The 26905-nt window shown below is 41.6% G+C and overlaps 1 protein-coding gene across 1 annotated transcript in view; it reads right to left on the bottom strand.

The window, feature by feature from the left end:
• DISC1 (DISC1 scaffold protein) overlaps positions 1-26905 on the bottom strand; it is a 379838-nt gene that overhangs the window by 268428 nt on the left and 84505 nt on the right. The window contains exon 4 of the mRNA XM_038396820.2: positions 3656-3803. Within this exon, the coding sequence (XP_038252748.1) occupies positions 3656-3803 (148 nt within the window). The remainder of the gene's footprint in view (positions 1-3655; positions 3804-26905) is intronic.

Raw genomic sequence — 26905 nt, 5'->3', positions numbered from 1 at the left:
TCCTCTGTATGTAGTAGAAAAATTAGATGAATCCCGAAGTGTGGTTCCGTGTGAATTGCAGATGAAACTGTTGAAGTTTTATGTCCTTTTCTTCCACACATCAAAGCCAGAAATGTTTTACAGGAATGGCTTGTAAGCCCATTGACCACCCCTCCCACTTTATCTGGGCTTGGGACCTGCACTAGGAACAAAGAATCCAGCGGCTTGGTGCACCAATGGTGGAATCGTATGGTGCAGTGCTTTGTGGAAGCCTCTGAAAGACGAGAAAAGAAATGGATATTTGAGAGTCTGAAGGTCCTAATTGGACATCCATTCTCATGACTTCTGCCAGTTAAAGACAAAAATAGAGAATACTGTCAGGATTTTGGTGCCCAATTAATGCATTGGCATGAGCATTTTTGTGAATTAATGAACAGATCCCCACCAAGGTGTAAACAACTAAATTCAAAAATGAATCCAGCAAAAAACAAGCTGGTGATGTGAGAGGAAGTGATGCTTTCAGTCAAATAATTACAAACTGATAAAGCACCTTGTTTTGACAATATTCCATCAGATCAGCTAAAGGGTGGTGGCCCGGATTTAGTTCACTGGCTTCAGAGAGTTATCTTAAGAGTTTGGGAAACTGGGTGCATTCCAGAAGATTGGAAAAGGGACTGCCATCATCACAAAAAAAAAAAGGGAGGGTCATCAGTTTGTTCAAATTATAGGGAAATAGTGCTGCTGTTAGTCCCAGGGAAGGTGTTTATGGCTTTCTATTGAACAAACTGATGTATTATGTCAACCCAAAAAGAGAGACAACCAGCGTGGTTTCCATACAAATCAATTGAAGATCCATACTGTACATGCTCTGCAGAATATTACTGAAAAACGAATAGAGGGACAAAAGAAAGCTAACATTATGTTTATAGACTTTATGGACTTTGCAGCTGCTCTTGACTTAGTGCATTGATGAGTATTGTGCTTACTATTATGCCAATCTGGGCTGCCTCAAGCCTTGGTGTGCCAAGTGGAGAAACTGTAGCTGTGTGAGGATCTATGGTTATATTATAGATTCCTTTAAGTAGAAAAAGGAGTACGCCAGGGATGCATTCTCTCACCTACATTATTTAATGTTCAAATAGACTATAGAATCATAGAATATCAGAGTTGGAAGGGACCTCAGGAGATCATCTAGTCCAACCCCCTGCTCAAAGCAGGGCCAATCCCCAATTTTTGCCCCAGATCCCTAAATGGCCCCCTCAAGGATTGAACTCACAACCCTGGGTTTAGCAGGCCAATGCTCAAACCACTGACTACGTGATGATAAAGGTGACTGAAGCCATGTAGAAGGTATGAAGTTTAAATATTCATCGTTAGAGGATGATGTTGTAGTGCTGGAAGAACTGTGGAAAACTGCAAAATTTGTGGGACTTAAGATCAATGGTGATAAAACCAAAGCTATAAAATGGAAACGAACAACCTACGGCACATCATGTAGATGGCAATGATGTTGAATGGGTGAATAGTTTTCTGGATAGACAATTGACAGCAGGATGTTCTATATCCAAAGAAGTCACACATCAGATCAGTCTTTCAGTGTCTTCAGAGGCTCTGTTTGGGCAGCAGGATGTATGTGTGATAACTAAGATACAAGTGTTCAACGTGGTAGTGATGACAACTCGGCTATATGCAGCAGAAACAAGGCTGTTAAAAACAACTGCAGAGAGGAAACTTAAAGCTAGTGCCAGCCAGGATTTTTTTTTAACCCAAAAACTTACATCAGAAAATGTGCATTTGTCAAAATCTAAAATTTTCACCGAAATATATTCATTCTGACTCAATTTTTGTAGAAAAGTTCTCTCTGATCCAATGTGGAATTTCGCATAAAAACCAGATAGACTGATTGACCAACAGACCAACTAACCCCAGAATAGCCAATAGTTTGGTGGTTAGGGCACTCACCTGGGATATGGGATATCTAGGTTGTTTAACCTGGATCTCCCACATCCCTAACCAGCAAGCTATGGCTGTTCTGGGTTGTGTGTTTCTCTCTCTTTTTCTCTCTTTTTTCTTTTGTTCATGAATAATTCAAAAGACCTTGATTTTATTCCACTGTGGAACAAGTCTCAAAACTTCAACATTTTTCACAACACAGATTTTTTTTCCAGCTAGCCCTATTTAAACATTACTGTGCCTAAAAGATTTTTAAACACCTTCTTGCAGAACCTGGAGAAGAATATGCTCTATCAGCAAAACAGAGAAACTATATACAAAGTGCTGTCAAATGCAAAAGACCACAAATGAAAATAAGGTGTTTAACAATAAAAGCAATAGCCAAGCTGAATCTGAAAAAACAGCAGAGAGTCGTGTGCACAGAGACAAGGGTGAAAAGCAAGAACTGGGTCTGACTGTGGTTTGTACTGTTGCTCTCACACCTGCACAAAAGATGCTTCTAGTCTTCAGCAGGGGAACAGAAAAACCCTCATGACCATTTTTTTTTAAAATACTCAGGACATAAAATTTAGAGGATGCCCCATCAGAAAACAAGTTTCTTAAAATTAATCAGTTTCCAATAATTCAAGTTGACAGTCTCTCTCGAAATACAAGAATAGTTTATTAAAAATAATATGAAAGGCACCTTTTGATTCAGCATTTAAGTATCTTTTATCCTGCTCTTTGATTCATGTTCTGTCACCCATACAATTGACAAAATCACTCCCTTCTACCGTATAGACCACAAGAGGAAATCCTTATGGAGAGCATTTCAAAACAAATCACATTACTTTATATATACACAATGAAAAAGAGCTAAACCAAATTTTTTAAGAAACAATAGAATATCTGTTAAGTGAAGTCCCATTGTCTATATGTATTTTATCTAGCACTCATGTAAGTCAACACAAGTATGCATAGATCAAATATCACACCAAGGTCTATATCACAGTGAGTTGTCAGAAAACAAGATTTCCCACATTAACGCCATAACTAATAAATACCTAAGAAAGAACCTCCTTATTTGTAATTAAGCCACTCAGTAATGTGACAGAAAAGATACTCAAACACAAATGAGAAAAAAAAATTGGGGAGGGGGGGTAAGTTAACTACTTCCCCAGGGTCATCTGGTGCATCTCGGATTCTCTCTGTCTTGCTAGTTGTTAGCTCTAGGGGGAGAGACAGACTATTTTTGTGAACTGCACAGCGCTCAGCATATTGCTAGTCCTTAACTAATAATGAATAAAAGTGGTTCCCAAGCTGGCAGGAGAATCCAGGGCAGAAGTGATTTACACACTTTATAGTTAAATGTTTTTTCATCTCCCCAAAAGGGAATTGGGTTTAGTTCCACAGGGAGATGTAGCTCAGGCTGTCTTGCTCCTATATGTTTCAGTTGCTGTACTAGGGTTCAAGCCTGTTCTCATTGAAATCAGTGGTAAAAGTCATATTGACTTCATTCATTCAGGCTTAGGCTCTAATATGACAATTTTCAAAGACCTGGAGAAAAGGAAAAATGACATAAATGGGACTGAAATATTATTATTGTATTCATAAAAGGTATAGTATCAATGCTCCAAAGCATTTACTTTTTGTTTAAAAATTAAAAATCTAGCCATAACTTATACCCAGTACTTCAAGAAAAATAGAAATATAGTTCCATGTCATAAGGTTCCAGTGAACTTACCGATCTGCAGCCCAGAACAACGCTGCTTGAACTTGTGCACTGAATCTGTCCAAGAAGCTGATAATTGAAGGATGCCTTGAAGGAAGCTGAAATTTTGAACAATTCTTCTCTCGTTCTAGTTCTTCTAGTTTCCTTCTAAATTTATCAGCTAAACACAAAAGTACAAAAAGTTAATATTACTTAAACAACAAACAGAGTTACATTTTTCTTGAAAGAAAAAAGTTGGATGCTCATCAAGAAAAGATCAACAACATACTGTAGCAAACACTTCCCTTTTTAATAAAGTAAGTCAGAGTGTTTTGCTCTAAATTACTCAGATTGTAACTGGATAATATCAGAGACATCTACAATGTCAAACTATTTACTTCTGCTAATATACAAAGCTAAGCCTGCAGGCCTCAATTGGGAATTTTAAATCCATGAGGCTTGGAAATTCTAGCCTATGATTTGCAACCATACAGTATTCATAGAGGAATTATGCTGAACTGGTCAACTTCTATGAAAATTCCTATCCTCTACAGCTCCAGTTTTAAGCAAAATTTGTTACAGTGGTAGCTGCATGTGTATAAGTCAGTCTGAATCTGACCTTGAGATCTTCTTGGTTTTAAAAATCTATGTTAGGACTACATAAAGAGAACCAAAGAATACCCTATGATATTTTAGTTAATAGATTCAGATCTAAATTTAAATAGAAAATGCGTATGTAGCAACAAACACTCAAACCCTTAGACATCATATTAGATTTTCAGTGAATTTATTTCTAGTTTATGAATCCAGCAAATGTGTTATACTATAAATTTCAAATAAAAATAATAGTGGTACTGAGAGAGCACTTTCATTTTATAACTGCTCTAACTTTATCAGAATAAACATTTTAATTAATTAATCTTTATTTTGTGTTTTTTCCTATGCAGAAAACAAGTGAACAGCCCAAAGATAAATAATTGATTTTTATAATGTTTATTTTCTAGCCCAAGATGTTTTGGAAAATACACTGACAGATTCATATGAACAAAAGAATTCAAGCACTTGAATATCCATAATGATTCTTTACCCTGCTCTGAAAGCTTTGAACTACTGTACAAATAGAGAAATCTTTAAATTTCTACATTTTCTGCCTACCATTGTTCTTTTTTTAAATATTTTGGTAATTTGCTTTCCTCTCCCTCTCTTATTCTGAAAGCAGTAATTTGTTTCCAGAATCATATCAATCTGGGCATGCTTTTCTACTAACTAGTTTCAATTTCTTCCTAAACTAGATCATCAGTTTACATTTTTTCATTTTACTAAAATATGTGTGTTCTTATGATAATCTAACATTTTATTGAGTTAGTTTCTGCTTGTGTTGAGAGGAGAGAGCCTAATGTTGCCAAGTATTATTTATTTGTATTACTGTTGTGCCTTGAGACCCCAAACAAGATTGACCCCATTGTGCTAGGCACCATACAGATACACAGTAGGATAGTGGTTTTCAAACTCTTTCTGGTGACCCAGTTGAAGAAAACTGCTGATGCCCACAACCCAATGGAGCTGGGGATGAGGGTTTGGGGTGTGGGAGGGGCTCAGGGCTGAGGAAGAGGGTTGGGGTGCAGGGGTGATGGCTACAGGGTGGGGCCAGGAATGAGGGGTTCAGTGGGTGGAAAGGGGCTGTGGGCTGGGACAGGAGTCAGGTATCTGGGCTGGGTGCAGGCTCTGGGATAGGGCCAGGGTTGAGAGGTTTGGGGTGCAGGAGGGGGCTCCAGGTTGGGGGGGCTTAGGGGCAGTGGATTGGAGAGTGGGGTTGGGGCTCAGGGCTTACCTCCGGCAGCTCCTGGTCAGCGGCACAGCCCAGGTGCAGAAGCAGGCTTCCAGCCTGCAGCAGGTCCGACTCTCACTCGCAGGCACCACCTCCCACCCCTCCCACTGGCTGGTTCCCAGCCAATGGGAGTGCAGAGCCAGTGCTCGGGGCTGGGGCAGTGTGCAGAGCCCCATGCCCCCCCCACCCGCCTAGGAACTAGACCTGCTGCTGGCTACTTCCGGGACACAAGGTAGTGTCGGAACAGGTAAAGACTAGCCTACCTTAGCAAGGCAGCACCGCTGACAGGACTTTTAATGGCCCAGTCGGCAATGCTGACCAGAGCCACCGCGACCCAGTCCCTTCCATTCTGCGATCCAGTTCTGGTCGCAACCCATGGTTTGAAAACCACTGCCATAGGAGACTGTCCTTGCCCCAAAGAGCTTACTGCACAAGTGTGGGGGCATGATTCCAGAGGGAGAGCGACAGGTGTGCAATACCTTGCATAGCATGGAGCTCAGCTCTATGCTGTAGCTTGCTGGGAACAGGGTATGTACAATCAAGGGAAGGGCAGGGTCGAGCATCCACAGCAACTCTTCTTCATTCGACTGTTTTTCATCAGATCCTACCTCTACTTTATCACCTTCCATCCTCTCCTCCTTACTAAGATATAGAGAATCCCTATTAATAGATCCTCCCCTAATGGATGTCTCTGTCCAAACCATGTGTTCCTCCACAGAGTCAATAATTTAACTGAGGGTATGTCTACACTACAATTAAACATCCACGCTGGCCCATGTCTGCTGACTTGGGCTATGGGGCTGTAAAAGTGCAGTGCAGACATTCAGGCTCGAGGTGGAGCCCGAGTTATACAACCCTCTCTTCTCACAGGATCAGTCCCAGAACCTGAGCCCGAACATCCACATTGCAATTTTACAACCCTGTAGCCCAAGTCCTGCAAGCCTGAGTCAGCTGACATAGGCCAGCTGCGGGTGTATAACTGCAGTGTAGACATACCTGAGAAAAGCCCAAACGAGCAGGGCTCTACAGGACCTGCTTGTTCTTAAAGGGGGGGGGGCAGGATTGGAGAAGGCACTACCTGTGGGCCTTACCCAGCCCATGATCCCCTGTCAGACTCAGCCTTCTGTCTGGCTTCTCGGAGAAGGCTCATCTCTCTGCAGCCTGTCCATCATCCTCTGCCTGACTGCTCAGCTCCTTTTAACCCACTCATCGAGTCAGAGCATGCTCAGCAGACCCAGAGGGGAGGAGATCCCTGGGCCCCGTATTCTCTTTTAACCACTTCAGACCCAATGTGGGATTTGTATATCCCATCACAGGGAGGCTTCAGATGGCTCCATTGTGGCTCTCAATACTCCCATCAAATCTGCTGCCTCAGGAGGAGCCAGGCTGGTTCAGGAGATGGAAGACAGACATCACTGGAGCATCTAGTTTCTCCCTTTGCTGGAATTCTGACTGTTGGGCCTGAGAATCAAAAGGCATACTTTGTCTTTTCTGGGGTTGATATTTGTAAGGCTTTCCACAGAAAGCTAAGGTGCAAGTTCCCAGGGACCACAATGCAGCCCTTGAGTCCTTGGAGAAATACAGCACTTAATCTGATTCTGGCTGACAAGCACCATTCCCTTGAAGGCCAAGTGCTCTATCATGCTTCGTATGGTATGCCTGATGCCTGGAGCCACAAGGCCTATTTCATAGAGAGGGCTGTGACCATTGGCCTTGAGGCTGCGTCAGAGGCATCCATGGCTGCCTTCAATGAGTTCTCACAACCATTTGCCCCTCATGATGTTCTCTCATTTCATCCCCGCAATCCTGTGGGATTTTCAAAAGGAAGGGGACAACCCTCCCCCACATGAGATAATTGTACTTGGCAGTTCACCAACTTGGGCTGCAATGAGGCTGATGAATATACCTTTCATTCATACAGATGAAACATAGATTCATAGATACTAAGGTCAGAAGGGACCGTTCTGATCATCTAGTCCGACCTCCTGCACAGCACAGGCCACAGAATCTCACCCACCCACTCCTACAAAAAACCTCACTTATGTCTGAGCTATTGAAATCCTTAAATCATGGTTTAAAGACTTCAAGGAGCAGAGAAGCCTCCATCAAGTCACCCATGCCCCATGCTACAGAGGAAAGCGAAAAAACTCCAGGGCCTCTCCAATCTGCCCTGGAAGAAAATTCCTTCCCGATCCCAAATATGGCGATCAGCTAAACCCTGAGCATATGGGCAAGATTCACCAGCCAGATACTACAGAAAATTCTTTCCTGGGGAACTCAGATCCCATCCATCTAATATCCCATCTCAGGGGATTTGGCCTATTTACCCTGAATATTTAAAGATCAATTACTTACCAAAATCCCATTATCCCATCATACCATCTCCTCCATAAACTTATCGAGTAGAATCTTAAAACCAGATAGATCTTTTGCCCCCACTGCTTCCCTTGGAAGGCTATTCCAAAACTTCACTCTTCTGATGGTTAGAAACCTTTGTCTAATTTCAAAGTCTAAACTTCCTGGTGGCCAGTTTATACCCATTTCTTCTTGTGTCCACATTGGTGCTGAGCTTAAATAATTCCTCTCCCTCTCTGGTATTTATCCCTCCGATATATTTATAGAGAGCAATCATATCTCCCCTCAACCTTCTTTTAGTTAGGCTAAACAAGCCAAGCTCCTTAAGTCTCCTTTCATACGACAAGTTTTCCATTCCTCAGATCATCCTAGTAGCCCTTCTCTGTACCTGCTCCAGTTTGAATTCATCCTTTTTAAACATGGGAGACTAGAACTGCACACAGTATTCTAGGTGAGGTCTCACCAGTGCCTTGTATAATGGTACTAAAACCTCCTTATCCCTACTGAAAATGCCTCTCCTGATGCATCCCAAAACTGCATTAGCTTTTTTCACAGCCATATCACATTGGCAGCTCATAGTCATCCTATTATCAACCAATACTCCAAGGTCCTTCTCCTCTTCCGTTACTTCTAATTGATGCGTCCCCAACTTATAACTAAAATTCTTGTTATTAATCCCTAAATGCATAACCTTACACTTCTCACTATTACATTTCATCCTATTACTATTACTCCAGTTTACAAGGTCATCCAGATGCTCCTGTATAATATCCCGATCCTTCTCCGAATTGGCAATACCTCCCAGCTTTGTATCATCTGCAAACTTTATTAGCACACTCCCACTTTTTGTGCCAAGGTCAGTAATAAAAAGATTAAATAAGATTGGTCCCAAAACCGATCCCTGAGGAACTCCACTGGTAAGCTCCCTCCAACCTGACAGTTCGCCTTTCAGTAGGACCCGTTGCAGTCTCCCCTTTAACCAATTCCTTATCCACCTTTTGATGTTCATATTGATCCCCATCTTCTCCAATTTAACTAATAATTCCCCATGTGGCACGGTATCAAATGCCTTACTGAAATCTAGGTAAATTAGATCCACTGCATTTCCTTTATCTAAAAAATCTTTTACCTTTTCAAAAAAGGAGGTTAGGTTGGTTTGGTACGATCTACCTTTTGTAAAACCATGTTGTATTTTGTCCCATTTACCATTGACTTCAATGTCCTTAACTAATTTCTCCTTCAAAATTTTTTCCAGGACCTTGCACACTACAGATGTCAAACTAACTGACCTGTAGTTACCCGGATCACTTTTTTTTTCCTTTCTTAAAAATAGGAACTATATTAGCAATTCTCCAATCATTCGGTACTACGCCTGAGTTTACAGATTCATTAAAAATTCTTGCTAATGGTCTTGCAATTTCAGGTGCCAATTCCTTTAATATTCTTGGATGAAGATTATCTGGGCCCCCTGATTTAGTCCCATTAAGCTGTTTCAGTTTCGCTTCTACCTCAGATATGGTAATATCTACCTCCATATCCTCATTCCCATCATGCTACCATTATCCCTAAGATCCTCTTTAGCCTTCTGAAAGACTGAGGCAAAGTATCTGTTTAGATATTGGGCCATGCCTAGATTATCTTTAACCTCCACTCCATCCTCAGTGTTAAGCGGCCCCACTTCTTCCTTTTTAGTTTTCTTCTTATTTATATGGCTATAGAACCTTTTACTATTGGTTTTAATTCCCTTTGCAAGGTCCAACTCTACTTGACTTTTACCCTGTCTCACTTTATCCCTACATGTTCTGACCTCAATTAGGTAGCTTTCCTTGCTGATCTCTCCCATCTTCCACTCCCTGTATGCTTTCTGCTTCTTCTTAATCACCTCTCTAAGATGCTTGCTCAACAACTCCTTCCTATGAATTTTTTCCCCTTTCTTGGGATACAGGCTTCCGATAGCTTCTGCAGCTTTGATTTAAAGTAATCCCAGGCCTCCTCTACCTTTAGATCCATAAGTTCTTCAGTCCAATCCACTTCCCTAACTAATTTCCTTAATTTTTGAAAGTCAGCCCTTTTGAAATCAAAAACCTTGGTTGCAGATTTATTTTTGTTAATCCTTCCATTTAGTTTGAACTGAATTAGCTCATGATCACTTGAGCCAAGATTGTCCCCTACAACCATTTCTTCTATGAGGTCCTCGCTACTCACCAAAATTAAATCTAAAATGGCATCCCCTCTAGTCGGTTCAGCAACTACTTGATGAACGAATCCATCAGCTATCGCATCTAGGAAAATCTGAGCCTATTATTATTACTAGCACTGGTCCTCCAGTCTATATCTGGGAAGTTAAAGTCTCCCATGATCACGCAGTTTCCATTAGTATTTACTTTATTAAAGACATTAAAAAGGGCTCTATCCATATCCAAATTAGATCCCAGAGGTCTATAGCACACCCCAAGCACTATCGTAGGAGAGGCTTTACTAGTTATCTTCCCCAATGTAATTTTTGCCCAGACGGACTCTGTCTTATCCATTGCATCGCTTCTTATTTCTTTACATTCTACCTCATCATTGATATACAATGCTACTCCACCACATTTACCTTTGTTTCTGTCTTTCCTAAACAGCACATACCCTTCAATACCTGTAGTCCAGTCATGACTACTATTCCACCATGTTTCTGTTATCCCTATAATATCTGGTTTCACTTCCTGCACCAGTAGATCTAGTTTCTCCATTTTGTTACCTAGGCTCCTCGCATTGGTGTACAAACATCTTAATTTTTGCTCTTTCGCCTCGCTCTATTTCCTTCCCTACTCAGATGAAGTCCATCCCGAGACAACTGTCCTCTGTCCGTGCGTGCCTCCCAGTGGCCATACATCCCAAAGCCCTCCTTATAGCACCACTGCCTAAGCCATCTGTTGACAGTCATAATCTTGTCACACCTTTGTTGCCCTTCTCTAGGAACAGGAAGGATCCCACTAAAGATCACCTGAGCCTCAATTTCCTTAAGTGTCTTCCCCAGCCTAGCATAGTCTCGCTTAATACTTTCCAGCGAGAATCTAGCCGTATAATTTGTTCCCACATGAAGGATAATTAGGGGATTCTTCACCACTCCCTTTAGGATCCTTTTCAACCTCAGGTCTACATCCCGTATCTTAGCACCCGGAAGACAGCACACCCTTCTATTCTCTGGATCAGCTCTAGTTACAGGCCTGTCTATTCTTCTCAATAAAGAGTCCCCTATCACATAGACCTGCCTTTTCCTGGTGACAGTGCTATTCTCCAGTCTCTCCCCTCTTCCCTCTGGCTGCAAGTTCTTTCCATTCCTATTTTCCTTTATAATCCTCTTCAACCCATCCTGTATCCTCCTGGGGCTCATATTTGGTGTCGTCTCCCTTGACTCTTCCCCTTTTCCTATAGGACTAGCCTCTCCTCTTCTTCCTTACCCTTCCACCTTCAACAAGTACCTGCTGAGCCCTTTCTTCATTTTCCAACTCTGCAAACCTGTTCCTAAGCTCTATTTCTCCTTCACTAGCCCGTCTTTTCCTCTGCCTGGTTCTTTTAGTCACATGCTTCCGCTGACCACTTTCCTCACCCAGTCTCCCCTCAGAATTCCCCAGCCCTGCTTCCATCTGTGAGTCTGAGCTTTTCCCTTCAGATACCTCATATCTTTGCTCCATCATCTGCTCAAACCCCTTCCTAAACTCAACCAGACTTTCCACCTGCATCTCCAAACCTCGGATCTTTTCCTCCATCAGCTCTATCAGACAGCATTTCATGCAGAAAAAACCTATTACCAGGTCCCCCCTCCAGGATCATGTACATACCACAGCTTCCACATCCAGTCATCCTCAATGTGTCTTTCACTACAGGAGTCACTCCCACAGCTGCCTCCATATCTGTCATCCTCTTCCCACCTAAATCCTGTTAATCTGGGAAACAAGTCACACCAAAAAGACCACCCCCCCCCCCCCGCAAAAGCAAACCCCAAACAAACACCACAATCCAAACTCCCCTTTCAAACTCCCCTGTTTACAGCTTAAGATAAGCCATCACCAGCAGCGGGGGGGGGGGGGGGGGGGGGGGGGGGGAGGAGGGAAACCTTTCATGGTGACAAGCAAGGTAGGCTAATTCCAGCAGTTAACAAGAATATCTGAGGAACAGTGGGGGGTGGGGTGGGGGGGAGTTTTCCTCCTTTCCTCCCCCTGCTGCTGGTGATGGCTTATCTTAAGTGATCACTCTCCTTACAGTGTGTATGATAAGCCCATTGTTTCATGTTCTCTGTGTGTATATATAAATCTCCCCTCTGTTTTTTCCACCAAATGCATCCGATGAAGTGAGCTGTAGCTCACGAAAGCTTATGTTCTAATAAATTTGTTAGTCTCTAAGGTGCCACAAGTACTCCTTTTCTTTTTCCTTGGTTAGGATCTCTCCAAGAGGCCCAAAGGTGTCGGTGCCTTTGTCTTCTTAGAGTTAACTTGGGGTTCTCTGCCTCTTTCTTTTATAGTCCAGTGAACTTTCGAAGTGGAGTTATCCTTCAAAGTAAAGTTTATTCAAGCAGTAAAGAAGGCGACATGGAGTCTGGCAGTGAAGGAGGCTCCACTCTCTTTCTTCCCCCACTTGTGTTTGCTGAATTCCAAATTGTTCTGTTTCCTGCCATTCCTGCTGTTCTGTTTACTGCTTATACGTAAATTGAGATGAACACACATTCCTTGATTTAGGAGAGGCCTGTTTAACAACTTTTGCCTAGGCAGGGCTGTCTGGTTTTGAACATGTGTTAACATCATCATAGAATCATAGGACCAAAAGGGACCTCGAGAGGTCATCTAGTCTAGTCCCCTGCACTCATGGCAGGACTAAGTCTTATTTAGACCATCCCTGACAGGAGTTTGTCTAACCTGCTCTTAAAAATCTCCAATAATGAAGATTCCACAACTTCTCTAGGCAATTTATTCCAGTGCTTAACCACCCTGACAGTTAGGAATTTTTTCCTATTATCCAATCTAAACCTCCCTTGCTGCAATTTAAGCCCATTGCTTCTTGTCCTAGCCTCAGAGGTTAAAAACAATTCTTCTCCCTCCTCCTTGTAACAATCTTTTATATACTTGAAAACTCTTATGTCCCCACTCTCAGTCCTCTCTTTTCCAGACTAAAAAAACCCCAATTTTTTCAGTCTTCCCTCATGGGTCACATTTTCTAGACCTTTAATCATTTTTGATGCTCTTCTCTGGATTTCCTCCAATTTGTCCATATCTTTCCTGAAATGTGGCACCCAGAACTGGACACAATGCTCCAACTGAGGCCTAATCAGCATGGAGTAGAGCAGAAGAATTACTTCTCGTGTTTTGCTTACAGAACTCCAGCTAATACATCCTAGAATGGTGTTTGGTTTTTTTGCAACAGTGTTACACTGTTGACTCATTTAACTTGTGGTCCACTATGACCTCCAGATCCCTTTCCGCAGTACTCCTTCCTAGGCAGTCATTTCCCATTTTGTATGTGTGCAACTGATTGTTCCTTCCTAAGTGGAGTACTTTGCATTTGTCCTTATTCAGTTCCATCCTATTTACTTCAGACCATTTCTCCAGTTTGTCCAGATCATTTTGCATTATAATCCTATCCTCCAAAGCACTTGCAACCCCTCCCAGCCTGGTATCGTCCGCAAACTTTTAAGTGTAGTCTCTATGCCATTATCTAAATCATTGATGAAGGTATTGAACAGGACCTAGAATTGATCCCTGTGGGACCCCACTTGTTATGCCCTTCAAGCACGACTATGAATTACTGATAACTACTCTCTGGGAACAGTTTTCCAACCAGTTATGCACTCACCTTATAGTAGCTTCACCTGGGTTGTTTTTCCCTAGTTTATGAGAAGGTCATATGATTAATTGCTTAATTATTTGCTCCATTATCTTTCCAGGTACAGAAGTTAAGCTGACTGGTCTGTAATTCCCTGGGTTGTCCTTATTTCCCTTTTTATAGATGGGCACGATATTTGCCCTTTTCCAGTCTTCTGGAATCTCTCCCATACAGGGGGAATTCATATCTTTACATATAATGTCACTACATACATTTCATTTTGATATTATTGACCAGTGAGTTATTAGTTTTTAAATGATACCCCACAATGCATATTTTGTACAGAGATTATTACAATGGTGTGCAGGGTCTGAATATAGGGGTGCTTAGTGTCACAGGCCCCAAATGATTTTGTTCAGTGCTTGGAATCCTTGGTCTTTTCAAATGTGCATGAAAAAAAATGAGACCATTTTAATGAGTAAGTATGACAGGGTACAGAGACCCTATCATGGCAAACAAGGAGTAAAACAACTCAGGCTTACACAGGTGCTTCGGGGGGGTGGGGGAGTCTTGTTTTCAATACTGCTGGATTTCTGACTATGAAGGCAATATAAAATCCTATGGATTTCAAGAACAAGAGGACTGCAACTTTCCTGGCTCCTGATGTCACTGAAAATGTCCCTTTCACCCAATGGCATTTAAAACTCCTATCAATAGGAACTTGGAAAACGATAATCTTGTGACCACATGCTCTAACTTGTTACATTTTCTAGTTCCCAAAAAACAGAGTTGGTGAGGCATAGCACTGCAGTCAAATGCCATAGATTGGGAAATTGAGATGCTGGCTCTTGAGCACCTTAAAGAAACTGAAGCAACTGCCTCGGAGTTCAGCTGAAAGCAGTAGGGCCAAAATGTGTATGTTGTTTCATAATCATTCATTCTGTGGACGGTTTTCTTATAGCAGTTTTATGTTAGAATAAAGAATTGATCTTTTATTGCCATACCATCCTATGGATTGTGTGCTGTTTACAATTAAAGGAACAATAAACTAAGAAGGGATGGAAGCATTTTAATGCAATTGTCCTCAACAGATGCCACAATAAAATCTTAAGAAGGATCAGGGAAAAAGCCTTTAGCCCTGAGTGCTTTACATCACCCATCACCAAAATAATGTAAATTTTGTTTAAAATATTCTAAACCCAATCCTTAGCACCAGCCAAAATGCAAACAATGCTGTGCAAACCTTTGCTATGATCATCTCGCAGCTGGCTACACTACCCCTAAGGGCATGAGCTAAATGTGCTTCAGGCTCAGACAACAAACTGAGATCTAAATATTCTCCCTAAAAATTAATGATCGGTTCCATTTTAACAAAAGACAACCATAACAAGCTTCTCCAAAACACTCAAAATCAAGCAAAATATTCTATATAAAAGAGGATCAAACCCCTCTTTCCCCCCAAATCTGCACCCAATCCAACACTAACAGAGGGAAGAACCAACAGTGAGGTGGCTTTCATTAAAGAGTATATCTTGAATGAGTGTTATTTCCTGTGCAACTAAGAGTCTTTGTTGATGACTAGGATAAAGACTCTGTGCTTGGGCCACTGCAGATAGACAAAGAAAGTACTGTTTGAGGATTCTTTGTGGTATTAAGCTGGTCAGATGGATCATTTCCAGATGAGCTTCAGACATTATAATGCTGGACTGAACACAAGCTCCTCTTTTCTGAGAATGAGGGCATTATTGTGCCTTTATTACTGACGACACAGAACACAGGTAATATTGATTATCCTTTACAATTGGCAGGGGTTCACATTGGTGGACAGTCTGAAGCAGCTACAAGCAACACAGCTGACAAGGGTATTTTTAAAGCCTTGAAAGTAATCATTTTTCTCATTCATTTAATGAGACCCCTGACCCAGTCATTTAGGGATGCACTAATGTGTGTAAACTCAAGTGTGTTGGTTTTCCTATTTTCCTGCCCATTTCCTGAAGTCAGTGCTGAAAGACAGGGATTAAAAAAATTCAGCTCCAGTCTCTCTCTATCCTTTATAGCAGGAATCCTGCCACCATTTCTGCTCCTGCCCTTACTACTAGCCCCTCACTCACCACTCAGTTCCCTTCCCTCTAAGGGTATGTCTACACCGCAACAATCTGTGGCTGGCCTATGTCACCTGACTAGGTATGTGGAGGTTGGGCTACAGAGCTGTTTAACTACGGTGTAGACACTCAGGCTCAGGCTGGTGCCCGGGCTCTAGGACCCCTGCTCTAGGAAGGGTCTCAGAGCACGAGCTGCAGCCTGAGCCCAAACATCTACACTGTGATTAAACAGGCCCGTGAGCCCAAGCCAGCTGGCAAAGGCCAGCTGCAGGTGTCTAATTGAAGTGTAGACATACCCTAAGAGAGCAGACAGCCTCAGACTCACAGCTTCCCTTTGTTCAGCTTCCAGACAACCTATGCTGTTAAACCACTGCCCTATATTTCTATCTAGGTACTTACATAGCCCTCATCAGCATAATATCTGAGCACATAACCATCATGGGCGTTATTCTCACAACACCCCTATGAAGTAGAAAAGTATTATCTCCATTTTACAGATGGGAACCTGAGACACAAGGTAGAGGAAGTGACTTGCCCAAAGTCATATAGGACGCTTATGGCCAAACCAGAAATTGAATTCAAATCTCCTGAATCCCTGTCTACTACCCTATCCAACAGAGTATCCAGACACTATGAGGATGGTTTGGTTCCAATATCTCCTCAAATTCCAGCTCTTTCCTTTCCCACAATATTAGCTGCATGCTACCTTTCCCTGTCTCTTTCCTGTCTGATGAATAGTTTCTGCCAGAAGATAAATGGAGATGTGGGCCTGAAATGATTCCTATTAAGGCTCCCAACCCAGCCACCAAAGATCCTTTCCTCCTACCCACACACCCTAGCAACAATCCAGAAAACTAGGAAGTCCTTAAAGCGTGTAACAACAGGATTTTCTAAGAGTATAGAATGCAAGTCTTGTAGCAGATTTACTGGAGAATCTGACAGCATAAATAAATCCATTCTTGGAGTTTAATATTTCAGTTGTTCTAAATCATATAAAAAATGAAACATGACACGCTGGCAGTTATGGATTTTTTCCTTTTACATTTAAATTGAATTTGCTAGTTTTCATTTAAACTTTCAACAAAAGTAAAAATTCTCAGTGTTTCAGATACTCTTGTTAATGACTTGGACAAGCTTACTGTAGCTTATGTTTTAAATCTGGAATATTGCACAGGACATCAAGACTTTCACAAGGAGGGTGCTGGCTCAGTCCCAGTTCAGGCTAGCAGCTTCTGGCCCCCTCCCTCTACCTCAGCTGATGTTCAGACACATCTGACCAGTGTTCTGTCAGCAACGGAGTTGTGGATGGTCTTGCCTAGTGGTGGGAGAAGGGTCTTAGCTGGACCAACTCCCACCACCAGGCCTGTGCTCATTAGGTTGCCAGGAGAATGGCTCTGCTGCAGGGTAAGCCCTGGACACGTCCCTACATCACAGAAGTCCATACCACGAAAGCCACCACATAACCCCCATTCAGCCTGTGACTTCACGTTAGGGCCGTTATAGTGCTTGAGAAGTTCACACTTGGTTGGTGAAATCTAAGGAGAGAATTCACAACCAGTCTGAGGTTTGTGCCCTGCTTCTTAACAGTCTGCCCTGAGGTTGGTATTCATGCTCTTAAGCCACTCCTGACAGCCTGACAAGAGACAACAATGAGTTAAGCTGAAAGGACAATGATTGAGCTGGGGGGACTGTTACTAGTGGATTTCCTCAAGGATCGGTCTTGGGATCAATCTTATTTAATATTTTCATTGATAATCTTGGCACAAAAAGTAGAAGTGTGCCAATGAAATTGACTGATCACACAAAGTTGAAAGGCATCGTCAATATATAGGAGTACTGGAATATTATGCAAGAGGAACTGAATGACCTTGAGGAACAGAGTAATAGAAATGGGATACATTTTAACAGTACAAGGTCATGCACTTAGGAACTAATAAGAATTCCTGCTAAAAGCTGGGGGCTTATCAGTTTTTCCACAAGAGAGGAGGAGAAAGTCCTGTGTATTAGTTGATCACAGGATAACTAAGAGCCATCAATGTGATACAGCCATGAAAAAGGCAAATGCAGTCCTAGATGACAGGTTTCAGAGTAGCAGCCGTGTTAGTCTGTATTCACAAAAAGAAAAGGAGTACTTGTGGCACCTTAGAGACTAAGCCACAAGTACTCCTTTTCTTTTTGCAGTCCTAGATGTATCTGGAGAGGCATTTCAAGTAGAAATAGGGAAGTGTTAAGGTCTCATCTGAAATACTGAGTACAACTCTGGTCATTCATATACTAGAAAGATTAATTCAAACCAGAACAGATACAGAAAAGGGCGACCAGGATGATCAGGGGAATGAAGAGCCCACCTTACCAGAGAAAACTAAAAGAGCCTGGCTTGTTTAGCTGAGCAAACTGAAGGCTGGGAGAGGATATGATTTATCTCTAGAAATATATCAAGGAGGTTAAACCCCAGGAAGGTTAAACCCCAGAAGAGCTATTTAAGCTAAAGGACAACACTAGCAAGATAAATGAGTATAAACTGGCCATAAACAAATTCAGCCTGGAAATCAGAAGAAGATTTCTAATCATTAGAGTTTTGAGGTTCTGGAACAGCCTTTCAATGGGAGTTATGGGGGCAAACAACTTAATTAGTTTTAAGATGGAGCATGATAAATTTATGAATGGGATTCTACGATGGGTTTGCTTGAGATAGCCAGTGACTGGGCTTGATGACCCAGGAGGTCCCTTCCCGTCCTATAAAAATAATATAGTACTGTACTGAGTGTATCTACTCCCGTTCTTCATTGATTCATACAGTATCTGAAACTTGTTATACACGTAAGGTGCCACAAAACACAAAATGGTTTTAATGTATCAAGTTTTTGGAACGATCAGTCCTGTATTCATCTACTGTAAATACAGAATAAATCATGCCCTGTTTGCTTTTCATACTTTCTATCAGTATCTCATTTCCAATTAAAGTGATGTGATGTTTGAACTTCCCATATGACTTTATAGTAAGGATAGTCTGCACTAAGATGCCATCGAAAGATACTTTAGAGTAAAAACAAGCAGGTGCATTTTATTTGATATCCACATTATTTTATAAGCAGTGCTGACAGTGTCCTTGCATATTATTTTGACTAGATTAAATCCTACAGAAATAAAGATAAACATGCCCTATTGATTCCAGTAGGAATTTTCATTAAAAGAAGAAAATATATACAGCACTATCATGTAGAAAAAAATCTATATTATACTCTAAGAGTATAATTTAGCTGTATAATATATAAAGAGATTCCTACAAACAAGGAAGGCAACAGAAAGCAATGCAGAGCCTTACCTACTTATAGTTCAGATCTCTCTATGTGGATCCAGTTACAGAAAGACTGTAGGAGAGATTTCCAAATCTATATTGTTCAAATACGTCAGGAGGCAACTATCTGTTAGTCTCATATTGAGGGGGACTGAACAAAAATCACCCCCACATTGACAAAATCTCTAAGCCAGGGATTTCAAACTCAAATCACCACAAGGGCCACATGAGGACTAGTACATTGGCCCGAGGGCTGCATCACTGAAACCTTTTCATACGACGATACAAAAGTACAGTCAAAAATGAAAAAAATTAAGAGTAATATAGTATGCTATTAAAAGTCAATCTATTAACTTTTTAAAAACTGTAATGCAAAAAGGGGTTTTAATAAATATAAACACCTGTAACTATTCCTTATGTGGTTAGTAACACTGATGATGATTTACACTAACAGTCTATCAACATAGCTGTAATGGCAGGAACTTTTTAAAGTAACTATTCATACAAAATACATTGCCACTTTTAACAAACATTTTCCCAACTACTCACAGCAAAGAATCATACATGCTGAACTTCAGACCTCAGACTGCTCGTCTAGTCTATGAGGCCCAGCCCCGTCTCGCCTCTTCCCACCACTTTCCCGCCCCTATTCCAACCCCTTCTCCATCCCTATTCCAACCCCTTCCCCAAATCCCCGCCCTGGCCCCACCTCTTCTCTGCCTCCTCCCCTGAGCACGCCATGTCCCCGTTCCTTCCTCCCCTCCTGGAAAGTCCTAAGCGCCACCAAATAGCTGTAGGCGGAAGAGCAGGGATATGGCACGCTATGGGGGGGAGGGGAGCTTGGCTGCTGGTGGAGTCGGCGCCTATGGCAGGCCGCAGGAAATAACTCCGAGAGCCAGCACAGTGTTTGAGACCCCTGCTCTAAGCCAAAATCTCCCTTTCCTCATCACCTCGAAAAAGGGTGAAAATCATCAATGGGAAACTGGAGATGACTATAATAAATCAATGACAGTGAAATATGATGGACTTTCCACACAGAGTTGCATAATATGCCATGATGATTGTTTTCAAAAAGCAAGTTTTGAACGCTAAGGAATAAATAAAAGGAATTTGTCTGGATTTTTAATTCAGGGATTTTATGATTATGGATTCAGTCAGAAAATATTGTCCTATACTCTATTTAGCAATGTATAGGTTCTTTGTTCCTGCTGTCAAACAAAGAACAGACTCCTTAGTTATTTCTAACCTGAGTATACATAGCATTCCAATCTTAACTAGACTGTCTGAAACATTTATTTTTGTGATGGAAGTCCAAGAATATAATAGATAACATGAAGTAGTGATTCACAATAGATTATTCCTGTAATTTAAAATATGTCATGCTATGAAAAAGCACAGCAGAAAAGCAAAAATTCTAGTCTAACATCAATGAACAAGTGCAGATAAAGTCACCTATCAAAAGTGCCAAAGTTGAAATCTGACAGCGGATTAAGTAGATTTTTTTAATTTATATTCCGAAATGCCCCTCTTGACTATTCTATGTGGAGGAAACAAGACACCAGTTGAAGACAAGTCACCAGTTGAAGTTGAAAACAAAGAGCAATTGGAAGGCATGATCTTTTCTCTTCTGTGGCAAGAGAAACTGTGAAAACAGAAGTCATTCATTGTTTGTTTGTTGCCTATAGTTTATGGTTATTGAAACTTCCGCAAAGAACTCTACATGGGGATTCAGGAGTTTATTTCTGAAGAAAATGAAAGTCTTTTAGGTAACTGAATACATTGCATCTGTTTGTCATGAATGAGGATTGGGATGTAAGAATTTTACTTCTAGTTAAACACATCTTCCTTCTTCCTCTCTCAGCCCTCCACCCACAGCATCCCCTCCTTGAATCCCTTCTCTAGCTTCCAATGTTTATCATATCAAGGATAAGGAATTTTAATATAACATCTGGGGCATGCAGAAGGGAGCAAGCAGGGGCATGGGCTCCCAAAAATCCACGGGGCACAGAACTCCTCTGGACCCAAGGCTGGTGGGGTGAGAGCTGGCTCCTTCAGCCCCAGGGCCACGTCAGGGGCACAGAATTTGCCCCTCCAAAAATGGTCTAATTCCTGCCCATGCCTCTGCTCCACGTTTAAAACCCTACATAATTTCAAACCTACTTATGGGTCTACTCATTTCCCCACTTCCATTCCTTACTATCTTCCTCTTAGTCTCTCTGTATCTCTTATGCCTTTTTTATCCCAATTTAACTACAAGGTTTGTTTTTAATCAATTTAGGTAAACTGGTGCAAACCCATAAGGTTGAAAACAATTTAAAATGTTAGTTTAGTTAAATCTAGTTTTAATCTAGACAAGGCCTTACTTTCCTCCTACTACTTTCAACTTCCATACTCAGTCACTGCAGTAGCACCCAGAAGTCCCAGTTATTATGCTAGGCATTCAGCAAACAGATGCTGTCCCCGCCCAGAAGAGTTTACAGTCTAAGAAACAATGAACAAAGAGGATAGTTTACAAACATCTGAAATTTGTTTACAAACTATTCAGAGAAATTTGGATCAATCACAAAGAACTACATATATTCACAACAAATAATTTGACTAGATTTAATAACCTGAAATATTATTGTATAACCATATATCATATATGGGTATAATATGGTCATCATATCTCTTATGCTAGATGATCCATCAAGTGATTCTTACTTTGTAAGTAGCTAAAGAATTTTGCAGCAGATTGCACGCAAGTCTTTGCTAATTTGTGTCATAGTGGAACTGAAAATCCGGTGTCCAAAATGCTTTATACTTCCCTGACATGCATATGACATGCCATCATGTGCTTTCACCCCATTCATATTTTGAATAAATAGTTTCTGTTCCATTGTTCCGAACTAGGCAAACAGCTTCCTGTAATTAGCAAAGAAACACAAAGGAGCAGGAGTTCTGTCCCCAAACTACCATAGTCTTTTAATAGATTTAAAATCCTCCAGAGGGAAACCCATATCCATTATATTCTTGAATATTAATGTTTGCTCTGGGACTTTTACATTAGCAAACACACTGTGTGTGAAAATATATGAAAACCCAGACATCTCCCTAAACTGGTGGGCTCTGCATTCAAAGTGGCTGCTGCAAATCTTATATTCTACCTAAAGAAGGAAATATTTTTTTGAACTGGTCTTCATTCAAACCCATGTCAGAATGGAAAAACTCCAAATTTGCAGTTCCTTATGCTAAAAATACCTACTTTTTGGCCAAACTTTTCCCTATAAGCCTATGGATCTCCACTGTGGAAGAAGAGCAGATCTAACATACAGCTCTTTGGAGCAGAGACTGTATCTTACTACATGTGTTGCAGGTGCCTAGAAAATTGTGGGCGCTACCATAAAACAACACATAAAAATGACATAATTTGTAACGTGGGAGAATATGGCAGGATTTGATGTTGGTAATTTAGTAGGTGGCACCTGTCTCGCTGAATCAGTACTAACCAATGCTTCAATATGGCATCAGAGGCACTGACCATGTGCTTTAAACCACAAAGTAGCTTGGAATATTGACAGATTAGGGTTTGGAGAAGACCAAATTCCAGTGCCAGGTAGAGGTCCACATAACAGAAAGGGAAGGAGGGAAGCAATTAGGGGACAGAGCCAGGACTGCTAGCAAGAACCTAAAACTCAGTCACAAAGTATCAAAACTTGTATGTGCATCAGGTCTGGAAACTAATGTTCTAGAAGTGTCAGCAGATTCTCAAATTTCCATCTATCTTTCCGCATTTCTAAAGAATTTATCATGGTAGTATCTAAATCTCATGAGATTCCTTTTTGAAGGAAAAATAAAATGTAGAATTCCTTGATTTCCCTATGGGATCCTGACAAAATAATCAATTCCATCCCTGCTGGGAAGGTTCCTTTTCACTGGAAAAAAAAAAAAAACAGAAGACATTAAAACACAAAGCCTCACAAACCCAGTTATGGTTTCCTCAACACATGTTCCTGAAGCAGCCTCAGAACAGTGGTTGTCAGCCAAAATATCATATGATCCTGCAAACTCAAGGCACAATATAATGCTAAACAAAATAAATAGGCTTATTTTTAGAAGAGAGGAGAGTCAAAAAAGCCCATAAAGAAATCTATTCCCTTCTGTAGCCCACAATATTTTTATCTAGACACTTATAGATTCATAGATGCTAAGGTCAGAAGGGACCATTCTGATCATCTAGTCCGACCTCCTGCACAGCGCAGGCCACAGAATCTCACCCACCCGCTCCTATGAAAAACCTCACCCATGTCTGAGCTATGGAAGTCCTTAAATCATGGTTCAAAGACTTCAAGGAGCAGAGAAGCCTCCCTCAAGTCAACCATGCCCCATGCTACAGAGGAAGGCGAAAAACCTCCAGGGCCTCTCCAATCTGCCCTGGAGGAAAATTCCTTCCCGACCCCAAATATGGCAATCAGCTAAACCCTGAGCATATGGGCAAGATTCACCAGCCAGATACCCAGGAAAGTATTTTCTATAGTAACTCAGATCCCATCCATCTAATATCCCATCTCAGGGGATTTGGCCTATTTACCCTGAATATTTAAAGATCAATTACTTACCAAAATCCCATTATCCCATCATACCATCTCCTCCATAAACTTATCGAGTAGAATCTTAAAGCCAGATAGATCTTTGCCCCCACTGCTTCCCTTGGAAGGCTATTCCAAAACTTCACTCCTCCGATGGTTAAAAACCTTCGTCTGATTTCAAGTCTAAACTTCCTGGTGGCCAGTTTATACCCATTTCTTCTTGTGTCCACATTGGTGCTGAGCTTAAATAATTCCTCTCCCTCTCCTGTATTTATCCCTCTGATATATTTATAGAAAGCAATCATATCTCCCCTCAACCTTCTTTTAGTTAGGCTAAACAAGCCAAGCTCCTTAAGTCTCCTTTCATAAGACAAGTTTTCCATTCCTCGGATCATCCTAGTAGCCCTTCTCTGTACCTGCTCCAGTTTGAATTCATCCTTTTTAAACATGGGAGACCAGAACTGCACACAGTATTCTAGGTGAGGTCTCACCAGTGCCTTGTATAACGGTACTAAAACCTCCTTATCCCTACTGGAAATGCCTCTCCTGATGCATCCCAAAACCGCATTAGCTTTTTTCACAGCCATATCACATTGGCAGCTCATAGTCATCCTATGATCAACCAATACTCCAAGGTCCTTCTCCTCTTCCGTTACTTCTAATTGATGATAAGAATTTTAGCTATAAGTTGTTATTAATCCCTAAATGCATAACCTTACACTTCTCACTATTAAATTTGATCCCTACATGTTCTGACCTCAATTAGGTAGCTTTCCTTGCTGATCCCTCATCTTCCACTCCCTGTATGCTTTCTGCTTCTTCTTAATCACCTCTCTAAGATGCTTGCTCATCCAGCTTGGTCTACAACTCCTTCCTATGAATTTTTTCCCCTTTCTTGGGATACAGGCTTCCGATAGCTTCTGCAGCTTTGATTTAAAGTAATCCCAGGCCTCCTCTACCTTTAGATCCATAAGTTCTTCAGTCCAATCCACTTCCCTAACTAATTTCCTTAATTTTTGAAAGTCAGCCCTTTTGAAATCAAAAACCTTGGTTGCAGATTTATTTTTGTTAATCCTTCCATTTAGTTTGAACTGAATTAGCTCATGATCACTTGAGCCAAGATTGTCCCCTACAACCATTTCTTCTATGAGGTCCTCGCTACTCACCAAAATTAAATCTAAAATGGCATCCCCTCTAGTCGGTTCAGCAACTACTTGATGAACGAATCCATCAGCTATCGCATCTAGGAAAATCTGAGCCCTATTACTAGCACTGGTCCTCCAGTCTATATCTGGGAAGTTAAAGTCTCCCATGATCATGCAGTTTCCACTAGTATTTACTTTATTAAAGACATTAAAAAGGGCTCTATCCATATCCAAATTAGATCCCGGAGGTCTATAGCACACCCCAAGCACTATCGTAGGAGAGGCTTTACTAGTTATCTTCCCCAATGTAATTTTTGCCCAGACAGACTGTTTTATCCATTGCATCGCTTCTTATTTCTTTACATTCTACCTCATCATTGATATACAATGCTACTCCACCCCCTTTACCTTTGTTTCTGTCTTTCCTAAAGAGCACATACCCTTCAATACCTGTAGTCCAGTCATGACTACTATTCCACCATGTTTCTGTTATCCCTATAATATCTGGTTTCACTTCATGCACCAGTAGCTCTAGTTCCTCCATTTTGTTACCTAGACTCCTCGCATTGGTGTACAAACATCTTAATTTTTGCTGTTTGGCCTCGCTCACATTTTGTACCCTATTAGGCACAGTCATTCTACATCCAGTATAACCTATTAGACTAGTATCCACACCACCCTCACTCCTTATATACATTCTCCTACCCACGGCTGTATCCATTCTTACTTCATCTTCTTCCCTCTCAATGCTAAAATCTGGCGTGGAGATTTTCTGGACATCTCCCATCCATCTCCCCCCAATTCCTAGTTTAAAGCTCTCTTTATCAGTTGTGCCAGTCTCGATCCTAGAAGTCTATTTCCTTCCCTACTGAGATGAAGTCCATCCCGAGAGAACTGACCTCTGTCCGTGAATGCCTCCCAGTGGCCATACATCCCAAAGCCCTCCTTATAGCACCACTGCCTAAGCCATCTGTTGACAGTCATAATCTTGTCAGACCTTTGTTGCCCTTCTCTAGGAACAGGAAGGATCCCGCTAAAGATCACCTGAGCCTCAATTTCCTTAAGCGTCTTCCCCAGCCTAGCATAGTCTCCCTTAATACTTTCCAGCGAGAATCTAGCCGTATCATTTGTTCCCACATGAAGGATAATTAGGGGATTCTTTCCCGCTCCCTTTAGGATCCTTTTCAACCTCAGGTCTACATCCCGTATCTTAGCACCCGGAAGACAGCACACCCTTCTATTCTCAGGATCAGCTCTAGTTACAGGCCTGTCTATTCTTCTCAATAAGGGTTCCCGATCACATAGACCTGCCTTTTCCTGGTGACAGTGCTATTCTCCAGTGTCTCCCCTGTTCTCTCTGGCTGCAAGTTCTTTCCATTCCTATTTTCCCTTACAATCTTCTTCAACCCATCCTGTATCCTCCTGGGGCTCATATTTGGTGTAGTGTCCCTTGACTCTTCCCCTTTTTCTATAGGACTAGCCTCTCTTCTCTTCTTCCTTACCCTTCCACCTTCAACAAGTACCTGCTGAGCCCCTTCTTCATTTTCCAACTCTGCAAACCTGTTCCTAAGCTCTATTTCTCCTTCACTAGCCCGTCTTTTTCTCTGCCTGGTTCTTTGAGTCACATGTTTCCACTGACCACTTTCCTCATCCAGTCTCTCCTCAAAATTCCCCAGCCCTGGTTCCATCTGTGAGTCTGAGCTTTTCCCTTCAGATACCTCATATCTTTGCTCCATCATCTGCTCAAACCTCTTCCTAAACTCAACCAGACTTTCCACCTACATCTCCAAACCTCGGATCTTTTCCTCCATCAGCTCTATCAGACGGCATTTCATGCAGACAAAACTCTTACCGGTTCCCCCCTCCAGGATCATGTACATACCACAGCTTCCACATCCAGTCATCCTCAATGTGTCTTTCACTGCAGGAGTCACTCCCACAGCTGCCTCTGTATCTGTCATCTCCTTCCCACCTAAATCCTGTTAATCTGGGAAACACAAGCCACACCAAAAAGTCCACAACCCCCCAGCAAAAGCAAACCCCAAACAAGCACCACAATCCAAACTCCCCTTGCAAACTCCCACTCAAACTCCCCTGTTTAGAGCTCTGTTTGCTAGCTCCTGTGCCGCTGCCTGACTGGCTGGCTACCTTTTAGGACCCCTAGTCAGAAGCCCCACCCCCTAGG

This window comes from Dermochelys coriacea, chromosome 3 (assembly GCF_009764565.3).
Source record: "Dermochelys coriacea isolate rDerCor1 chromosome 3, rDerCor1.pri.v4, whole genome shotgun sequence".
Classification (NCBI taxonomy): Eukaryota; Metazoa; Chordata; order Testudines; family Dermochelyidae; genus Dermochelys; species Dermochelys coriacea.
Note: the sequence above shows the minus strand (reverse complement) of the source record. Positions and strands in the feature narration are given on the sequence as shown.